General features: G+C 38.0%; 1 protein-coding gene across 13 annotated transcripts in view; it reads left to right on the top strand.

Annotated features, from left to right (window-relative positions):
* Window positions 1–10727, top strand: part of LOC119790907 (calcium/calmodulin-dependent protein kinase type II subunit beta) — a 129645-nt gene that overhangs the window by 72716 nt on the left and 46202 nt on the right. For 8 of the 13 annotated variants that reach the window (XM_038296659.1, XM_038296668.1, XM_038296672.1 and 5 more), the window contains 2 exons: window positions 3002–3073; window positions 7142–7179. In XM_038296659.1, the coding sequence (XP_038152587.1) occupies window positions 3002–3073; window positions 7142–7179 (110 nt within the window). The remainder of the gene's footprint in view (window positions 1–3001; window positions 3074–7141; window positions 7180–10727) is intronic. The other 5 variants (XM_038296671.1, XM_038296669.1, XM_038296666.1 and 2 more) reach the window with 1 other exon arrangement.

The raw sequence follows: 10727 nt of genomic DNA, 5'->3' as shown, positions 1-10727 counted from the left end.
GTATGGATGGATGGATGGATGATGGAGGCATGTATGGATGGATGGATGATGGATGAATGAATGGATGGATGGGTGGATGGATGTTGATGGATGGATGATGGATGCATGGATGAATGATGGATGGATGGATGGATGGATGGATGGATGATGGAGGCATGTAAGGATGGATGGATGGATGGATGGATGATGGAGGCATGTAAGGATGGATGGAAGGATGGATGGATGATGGAGGCATGTAAGGATGGATGGAAGGATGGATGGATGATGGAGGCATGCTTGGATGGATGGATGATGGAGGCATGTATGGATGGATGGATGGATGATGGAGGCATGTATGGATGGATGGATGATGGATGAATGAATGGATGGATGGGTGGATGGATGTTGATGGATGGATGATGGATGCATGGATGAATGATGGATTGATGGATGAATGGATGGATGGATGGGTGGATGAATGTTGATGGATGCATGATGGATGCATGGATGAATGGATGGATGATGGATGCATGGATGAATGGATGGATGGATGCATTGATGGATGGATGGATGGATGGATGATGGATGGATGGATGATTGAATAATAGATGGATGGATTTTGTTATGAGATACTTAAAATAGGATAATAATGACTTTAAAGATTAAAATGAAGACTTTTAGATTTGAAATTAGGACTTAATTAGGACTATATCTCACAGCTGTGACTTTTAATGTCAAAATGAAAACTTTATATCTCATAAATATGACTCTTTCATACTTATGACCAAAGGTCAAAATTATGACTTTACATCTTATAATAATTAGGACTTTTAATCTATTATTTATGACATATGACGGGCCTTTGTTTTTACTTTCAACTGGTTGAAATTTTCTGAATTTTTGGCTTTTTTCCTAAAATACATGGTTACATTTAATCTGTTGCAGTATTTCTGGCTGGAAAAACGTCATTCAGTAACTGTTGTTACATGATTTCACCACTTACTCAGAGGAATAAAGATATAAATCAACCTCAAATGTAGGTAAAAAGCTCAAGAGTTGAAGCAACATGCAGCTGAGATCCTAATGTAGCTATAAGAAGATTATAACAGGTGCAAGAGCAGCTGTCTGCAGAGCCCAGCATGGCTGCCATAGCATGCTGCAGTGACTTAGCATTACATTCAATCTGAGCTCTGGGTGACTGTAATTCTCTTATCAGTTGATCAGTGAGTCTAAACACACTGTGAGGTAATGAGATATAATTTGACCAATGAGCAGAAGGATTTAGGGAGAGCTGAGTCGCTGAACACGTCTTAATAACTGCACTACGTTGTGAAAACAAACCACATTTATCCATTTTTTAAATCAAAACCACCTGAAATAAGACATTTCATTAGGGAGTTTATATAACAGATCACCCACAAAAAAAAAAAAAAAATAGTCTTTAAAGAAAACGAGAATCGATTCTGAGTCTTTAAATGTTAGAAACGCAATTTGAGCTTAAATAAATTTTTTCTTCACCCCTACTTCTTATGCACGCAGATTTAATTATGACTCCATGTTCTTTCTTACTCTTTCTTTGCCCTTTAGATTCTCTCCTACTTTTGGCCCCTACCCCTCTATTCAGATTCAATCTTTGAATGAGGTCTGCCCCAAAAATGCAAACTTTTCTTGAAGCAAGAAAAATATGTATTTAATAGTTTAATAAATAAAAAAGCAGGATAAAAAACGTATGCTATTGTTTAATGGACGCATCGCAAGTAACATTTAAATTTTTACATTTACAAATAGAAATCTTGCCATTTTTTCATTTATTGAATATGTGGCAGTTTTGGATTTCCATACCTGCTCCAGTCACCATCAATCTCATTTAAATACTTCTGCTTGTCTGACATGTTTAGATTTTAACACAAAATATTACATGTATTATCAAATACCATATGTTATCAAAATCTTTCTTAAAGGTCCCTATTAAGCAAAAATTACAGAATAAGCATTCTGTAACAGTCAAATGTGTCTTGCAGCCTGTGTATGAGGTTCACAAATGAAACAAACCCTTTCACTTCTATCATTGCCTTTCTCCAACTCTTAGCTAAATTTAGCTCAAAACGGTCTGTTTAACAAACATTCCCCTGATGATGTCATAAGGGGAAATAAGCTGTCCAGAGTGGTCTGTAGCAGCCCATTGGTCAACCTCCTGACTTTATCCAATGTATCATTCCGCGCTCCTAAGCTATCTTTACAAACTTTGACTGGTTGTTATGGTTACGGGTTGTGGGGACGGCCTTTGGGAAGACGGGGTGTGGAAAACCAAAACGACTCATCCAGAGGAGAGCTTTTTTGGTAAATGTTGTCAATCTGAGAGGAATTTTCTATCACAAACAGTTGAAAGTAGTTAATATTTTTATTTTCAAATATGCCATATTATGGGGTCTTTAAGCAGTTGACGCTGTAAAGCAGGATTTATTGAGCCTTTATCGTTTAGATTTCCCAAATTGAGCTGTAGAATCCTGCAGCTCCTCCAGAGTTTTTTTTATATCTTTATTTAAAGCAGCACTGTGTAACTTTTAGCCACTTATATTAAACATATTAAACTATGTTGGGGTTTTGACACAAAGTGCAATTCAGTTTTTTCAATTCAGTTTATTTATATAGCGCCAATTCACAACACACGTCATATCAAGTCACTTTACACTTCACCAGATCATCCAGTCAAATTGATTTAAAGTTTTCTATCTAAGGAAAACCAGCTGATTGCATCGACTCGTTGACTCAAATACAATCCCTCACACTAAGCATGCTTGTAGCGACAGTGGAGAGGAAAAACTCCCTTTTAACAGGAAGGAACCTCCAGCAGAACCAGGCTCAGTGTGAGCGGCCATCTGCTGGGGCCGACTGGGGTTCAAGGAGACAGAAGCAGAGATACAGAAAGAAGCAGAGATACAAAAAGCAGCTGTAAAATAAATCAAAGTCTGTGTTTTTTCCATGTAAAAATTTTGTATTCTCTCTCTCTGCTGTGTTTCAGTGGGTCGACAGACCACGGCCCCGGCTGCTGTCAGCGGGGTGGGAGGAACAACCGCCGGAATCGTGGAACAAGGTGAATCCACCTCAGATGTGAACATTTTAACCCTCCTCTCCATCCCTTCCTTAAAGGAATAGTACACCCAAAACATGATTAGCCTTCATTTTCTACTCACCCCCATGCTGAACAACACTCTGGAGTACTTTTTTGATATCTCAAATGCATCTGGAGATCTGGGAGGCTTCTTGCTGTCTGCTGACATTCAAATAATGGAGGTCTATGGCGCCCGAGACAGAAAGATCCATAAAAGTCCACAAAAAACGTGTCAATATTCCTCCATACTGCTCGTCCAATGTATTCCAAGTGTCCTGAGTGGGTAGCATCCAGAATTTACTGGAAACAAAGTCATTTAGAATGTTTTTAGAGCATAAACAGTAGTGTATAGGACTTCCTGAAAGCGCGTTCAGGACGCTACGGAAGCCGGCAGACCAAACCAGATGAAAGTGCGCATTCAGCGTCTGCTCTGCCGATAATGCAAGCGTAGAAGAAGAAATGTGCTGTTTACCTGTGCAAAGAAAGAAACAACGAAAGAAAAATGTCTGAGGACTTCAGTGTTGAGGAAGAGCATGAGTTCTTTGCTGAGCTGAATGCGCACTTTCGTCTGGGTTGGTCTGCCGCGGTTTCCGTAGACTCGTGAACGCGCTTTTAGGAAATCCTATACACTACTGTTTATGCTCTAAAAACATTCTAAATGACTTAGTTTCAAGTAAATTATGGACGCTACCCACTCAGGACACTTGGAATACATTGGACGAGCAGTATGGAGGAATATTGACACATTTTTTGTGGACTTTTATGGACCTTTCTGCCTCGGGCGCCATAGACCTCCATTATTTGAATGTCAGCAGACAGCAAGAAGCCTCCCAGATCTCCAGATGCATTTGAGATATCAAAAAAGTACTCCAGAGTGTTGTTCAGCATGGGGGTGAGTAGAAAATGAAGGCTAATCATGTTTTGGGTGTACTATTCCTTTAAGGCTGTAAAATCACTTGACACTCTCTCAGATCTCACTCAGTTCAAATATAACCTTCACCCTCTCTTGGCTTGTTTTAATCTCTCTATAAATCTTTCTCCTAATGCATCTTAAATACTTGCCAAGGTAAGCAGCTTCCTCACTCATCTTCAAGATGAGTGTATTGATTATTCATCTCTTTTCAATTATGCTAGGAATATATGGAGTGACATGTTGTTCCATTATTGTTGCAAGCACAGAAACCTTTTTGTAAATGGAAATTTGGAAAATATCCAATCTTGATATAAACTTAGAAATGTTTTATATATATATATTAAAAAAGGTTTTAAATTTGTCCGATTTGTTTTTTTCAATAATTTTTTCTCCACTTTATTTTTTCATATATATTTTTTTATTATATATTTTCGGGGGTTTTTTGGTCAAAATTCAGCTTTTCATATTTAGTTTCACGAACTGAATTATTTAAAGCTACAGTGTGTAATAATTACAGGCATATAAAGTCAGAAATTTAATATATTATACATAACTATGTTATTTATCATCACCTATGAGCTCAGCCTTTTAACCATAATATTTGCGTTGCCTTATAATTCGTTATTTATAAATACATAGGAGCGGGTCTCGCAGCCATGGAGGCAGACATCTTTGCGCTACGGCAGCGCAGAGGCAACAAACTAGCGATTGCGAGATCTCCCATGACGCTCGAAAATAACTACAGCAAGTTGAGAGAGATGAACTGAGACGGTACTGAAGAGTAGATGGCAGTATTATGCCTGAGAAGCGTTTAGTCTGCCTGAAACCAAAGAAGAAGAAGAAGCAGGTATACTGCGCCTTAGTAACAAGAAAGGTGAACAAGGCGGCAGGCGTGAGTGACTTTGCAAACTGTTTGGCACTGTGTGGCCAAACATCAGACGAATGGAGGATCATGCCTACTCTGTATCACAACGAAAAGCGGCGGACACCGAACCCCCGTCATCTAAGAAGCGGAAACACGACGAGAATAAACGCAAGAGTGACAAGAAACGACAAAAAACACGGATCAACATTGGCACGGCATTTACACGATGGAAGTCACTGATGGAGGAAAAAGGTTTTCAAAGTGACGCTCAAGTTGCCAGTTTTCTCTTGGACAGGTAATTAATCCTACACACACAATTGTCTAATATCACTGCAGTTTTTGGAGTACAGGATGCTCAGACCTGTCTAAAACAATAACATGCTGCGTGATGATGCTGTTCCTCTCCAGTATACTTATTCAGCAACGTCCCTGACGTTTCACAGGTAATGATTCAGTAATTTTCTGTAAAATAATTTTCTGGATATATATACCTCGGTTACTTCTCTCCGGCTCCTTTGGAGATCTTCAAGCCTTTCCTCCTCTGCTCTAGTAACCCCGCTGGCACCCCTCCCTCGCCTGGCCCCAGCTGCACGGCCTCCCTGCCTTCGCCCTCTTCCTCTCCCTCTTCCTCGCCTTGTAACCCCCGTGCCACAAACAAGACTTGGACTCTGTAAACGGGGAATATATATTCTTCCAGCGAACACAACCTCGCTGTTAAACTAATGACTACAATTACTTTGTCTGTTTATATCACCATGCAAAGCAGCTCACCAAAACGTCACAACGATGTAGAAAAAATAACGGGTATATTTATTATCTAAAGTCTACATGAAATCTATACCCTACACAGACTAATGAAATACTATCTGTAAAATTATCTATGTAAACAAACCTCATCACTTGAGAAGGTAGGTGATGCGGACGTCGTGGAAGACATTTTGTCCCGTAACGCTCGCCGTACTGTTGGGGGGGAGAAGCGGTGGGGGGGAGATGTTCATGTTGCTGCGGTCTGTAGTCTGACCGCTAGATGTCGCTGAAAATTACACACTGTAGCTTTAAAACTGCATTTCTCAGATCACATTCTCTTTACTTCAAGGTAAATACTAATTTTGCTCTTGACACACAGATTGACCAATGAAAATCATTGTTACTAATGTCAAGGAGACCAATAGAAACGTGTCTTTGTTCCTCAATCCAGAGGAAAGCCCACCATCAGAAGTGAAGAGAATGAAATCTGGAAAAGAAGAATAGAAAGAATGTGAACATAAAAAAATAATGAAAAATGTAACATAAAAAAAAAATATATAAAGTATGAAAAAAAAAGGATTTAAAATACAATTAAAAAAAACTATTTTAATAATTACATTTGAGGAAAAAAACTAGAGAAAACAGCAATCAGCGCTTTTTTTTTTAAATCTCAATTTACTAAATATGTTTGCTTTACAATTTTTTATTTAGAAGATGTCTTCTTTGCTTTCAACAATAATGAAACAAAAGTCACTCCATAGAACTGGGAGGCAAATGCATGAAGAGTTTTCCAAATGCAGGATTTAAATGTCAAGCTTTAAACGTAAAGGGGTAAAAAGTTGCCGTGTTGGATGCTAGCTGCGCACAGAGCTTCGGTGTCACTCTGATGAGGGATTAACATCAGCCCTGTTAGTCTCTCTGTCATTGTTATTATTACAGAAAAAGCCTTTCAGCACCGGAGCAATGCTCTCTGGCTTCCTACTGTGTTTATATGCCTTCAAATCCTCCTGCACCCATCGATGAACTCCAGCCTACTCTAGTGCTTAACAACCCATTATCCTTTACCTGCAGCTCTATTCCACTTCCTCCATAGCTCCATTCCTAATCCTCCCGAGTAGCTGCTGCTGTGTGTGCAGCTGTGTATGACTGCGTTAGGATTATATAGAGAATTAGACTTTTTTTCCCCCTCATGGATGATGCCCACTGCTTATCTAATGCTCTGAACAGCAAATCAGGGTTAGGAGGAGCCAGTCGGACGGATATATTTTCTATGTGTTGTTTGAGTAAGTTTTTGGGTGTTTTTTTTATTTTTTTTTAACAAGAGGATTTTTTTTCTTTTTTTTAACACTTATTTGTTGTATTTTAATCTTGCTTTTAAGCAAGTTTTTTTCTCCTTTTTTTTTGCTGTGCATGCATGGATAACTGCATGTGCATCTTTGTGAGCAAACTTTAGAAGTTGTGGTCACACATATGTTTATGATGTGTACTCTTCCATCTGAGGGTGTGTCGTTCTGCCTCTCTGCAGCAGCCAAGAGTCTCCTCAACAAGAAGGCGGATGTCAAAGTAAGCTACATTTTATCCCTCATTTGTTTCCTGTACATTCATATCTCAACATCCTGCGTTGATTTTGAACGATTAATTTTAAGTCATTGCAAATTGTAGCTATACATTGTCAGATCAGTGCAAAGTTTTGGGCTTAAAGGCAGGAGTCATTATTGTGCAATACTTTTTAAATCATCCTCAATCTGCAAGACTCCAAGCAGGCAGCAGGACTTTTTTTGCAAAAGATGTTTGATCTCTGTTTTAAACCTCTCTGCCATGAAGAGGAGACATTTAGTTATGATTTATCATAATAGGATCAAACACAGCAATCCACTCTAACAGTCCTTAATTTGGCTTAGTGGACGTCGTACCTCGCTGCAAACATTTTTCACACAGAATCTTCCCTTGGTGCCAAAGCAAATCTCATTAAAGAATTAATTTCTGCTGAGTTTAACTCCCCAAAGAGACATCTGAGGTGCTGAATGGACAGTTATTTTTCAGACATTGCTGCATTGTCATCTGAATCTATCGTGGTTTGGAGAATCTAGTCTGTTTTTTCTGCAGTACGCTGCGTGGAAACCTGTGTTTTGTATGTGGCGTTAGAGCATGCTGAGCATGCATGAGTCAGTGTGTACATTCTGGATGTACAGCTCTGGGAAAGCTGTGTAGTTAGTCAGCTACAAATTGCATCTTATTAAAGAAAAACAGCAACACTTATAAGGAACGCAAACATGCCCACATTCTTATTTTGCACTTCTACTTGGTAATCCTGACTGCTATTTCCTTCATTTAGAGAGCCTGCTAAAAACCCAAGGCTCTTAATGCAATCCGGAGAAACTTAAATAGGATTATAAATTTCGATGAGAAGCCAAGGAAAGAAGATTGAAAGTATGGAGGACCAGAAGAGTCAGTCAAAAAGAAATAGAATAATTTTAGATTTAACATTTAACTTTTCCTTTTAGATTTTCCATTTAAAAAGCATGATGCTATTACACAATTTAGATTAAATTGGAAAAAACAGCTTGTGTTAATGAACCCATTATTAAACGCTACAATTTGAAAATGTATTTTCAAATCGCATTTTTAATGGCAATTTAAAAATACATTCATTAATCTAAATATAAACAGCTGTCTTTGTAATACATAAAATACTCCTTTTCCACTTATTGTTTTTATTTATTTGCTGTTTCAAATCGTTTTTGGCTTTACTCAGAGAGCAATTCAGGCCCAATCCAAATGCATCCCCTACTTTCAACCACTAGCCGTCACCCACTACCCACACACCTTGGAGCTGAATCCACAAAAGTTAGGGCTTCATGATCCCCTAGAATCTATGGAGGATAAAAAGTGCCAAAATTAAATAAATAAATACAGCATTAAATAAATAATTAAATGTGTCAATAATTAATTAAATGTGGAATTAAATAAATAAATGTGTCATTCATTAATTAAAACCACATCCCTAATATAAAGTGGAATATAAATAAATAAATACAGCGATAAACAATTAATTAAATGTGGAATTCATTAAATAAATAAGGAATTAAATATATAAATGTGTCATTAATTTAATAAATTACATCTTCATTTTATAAAAAAAAAAAAATATATATATATATATATATATATAATTATTTCAGTGTGCATTTAATTATTTCATGGTCCTGTGTCGCAGTGCATCGAAACCATTAAAAGAATCTGTCAAACTCCCCCATCAAAGTTAGGTGGCGGGGTTAACGCGAATCGAGTCTCTGTAATCGATTTGCTTCGCCTTAATGTGCAGGGTGACCAATCAGGTGTTAGATAACCGCCCCCTAACTTTGATGGGTAGGGTTAGGTGTAGGGTTAGAGGAGCTCTAACCCTGGAGCTCAGATTCAGAAAGTGGGTCTTTCTGAATCTGCCGCTGTGCTTCTCTGCTCTCTTCCTGCGTTAGCTCTGGAAAGCTGCTACCTTCTCTACGCGCTCTGAGCCGTTTCCATGGGGAGCTCCTCCAAACCCGCTATGCTTCCTTTGCTCCAGAGGCCTCAGCTCCTCCTGATTTCCTGCTGCTCCTGTCTGAGCTACATAAACACCATCTCACATAACCTCTGTTGTCAGGGAGAATTAACAGATCAAATTAACTTATTAAAATAGTCAAACATTTTGCAAATGTCATTGGGGTGAAGGACAAAATCAAGACCAGCATAAAATGTCAAATTGTCATTATAAAGACATTTTTTACTTTCCATTTTTGGTCAACGTTATAATTATAAACATTATAACACAATGTGCCATCAATGTAATCTTACACAATCTCTCCTATTAAGCTTTCAATTTAGGTCTGGACCAAGTTGGAAAAGATTGTGAAATATTTCCTGGACTTCCTAACAGCACAATACTACGGGAGAGGATTAGGGCCACTGAAAGAATAAAAAAATGTTATTTCAGTTCAATATGCTGACTTTAATCTTGGAATTCTGACTTTTTCCTCAGAATTCTGAATTTAATCTCAGAATTTTTACTTTTTTTCCTCAGAGTTCTCACTTTGATCTCAGAATTCAGGCTTTTTTCTCAGAATTTAAAATTTCATCTCACAATTCTGACTTTAATCTCAGAATTCAGACTTTTTTCACAGAATTCTGAATTTCAACTCAAAATTCTGACTTTTTTCTCAAAATTCGGACTTTAATCTAGAATTCTGACTTTTTTCTAAGAATGCTGACTTTGATCTCAGAATTTGGGATCTTAATGTAGATGGGCACCCAAAGGAAAAGATGTGGGAGCACTCAGCTTCACTGACAAAGATATGAGTTATTTGGGAGGGTCGGTAACACATTGGTGAAAAATGACGAATTTAGGTGACTTTTTATGTGCCCTAGGGGTCCCTGGTGATGCTATTTCATTAATGGAAGAGCGGAAGGTGATTAAAACAAGAGAGCTAGTTTAGTCTCTAGACAAGGCTCCGATGTTTGTTGGCTGTCAGAATTTAGTCAGAATTCTGACTTTTTTCCCCATTTTAAACTGAAATAATATTTAAAATTATTTTTTCTATTTTGTCAGTGGCCCTAATCCTCTTCCGTACAGTACATGCATTTCATTCTTTCTCTTCTTTTTTATTTTTCAATTTTTCACCCTGTCCAGCAGATGGTGCCTCAGGAAGCTGCGTTTGTCACCTGTCAGCAAAGCCGACCCTGAGAATCACTATCACTAGTTCATCAGTCTTAGTTAGGATGTTTGCTCAGCAGCTTTAGCTTCTTCTTCAGTAAACACAAACGTTTATACTGTATCCTCAGTGCTGTTCCAATCAGAATTACACTTCACTAAATAGCTTAACCAAAAACAAAGCATTAAAATAATAATAATACACCAAGAGGATGTGGAAATATGGTTTCAGAGAAACTTTGTACGCTAACAGAGTGAACTACTGGGATATACACTTCAATACTTATATACACTTCAACCTGGAGAGACACGTCACACAATCGTGTACTTCTAAATATTTCTATGTAAGGAAAACAAGCTGATTGTGAGGACTATTTTACTCGAAGGCAATCCCTTAATGTAAGCATGCATGTAGCGATAGTGGAGA

The sequence above is a fragment of the Cyprinodon tularosa genome, unplaced genomic scaffold (genome assembly GCF_016077235.1).
Source record: "Cyprinodon tularosa strain WSP-4 unplaced genomic scaffold, ASM1607723v1 ctg374, whole genome shotgun sequence".
Lineage (NCBI taxonomy): Eukaryota > Metazoa > Chordata > Actinopteri > Cyprinodontiformes > Cyprinodontidae > Cyprinodon > Cyprinodon tularosa.
Note: the sequence above shows the minus strand (reverse complement) of the source record. Positions and strands in the feature narration are given on the sequence as shown.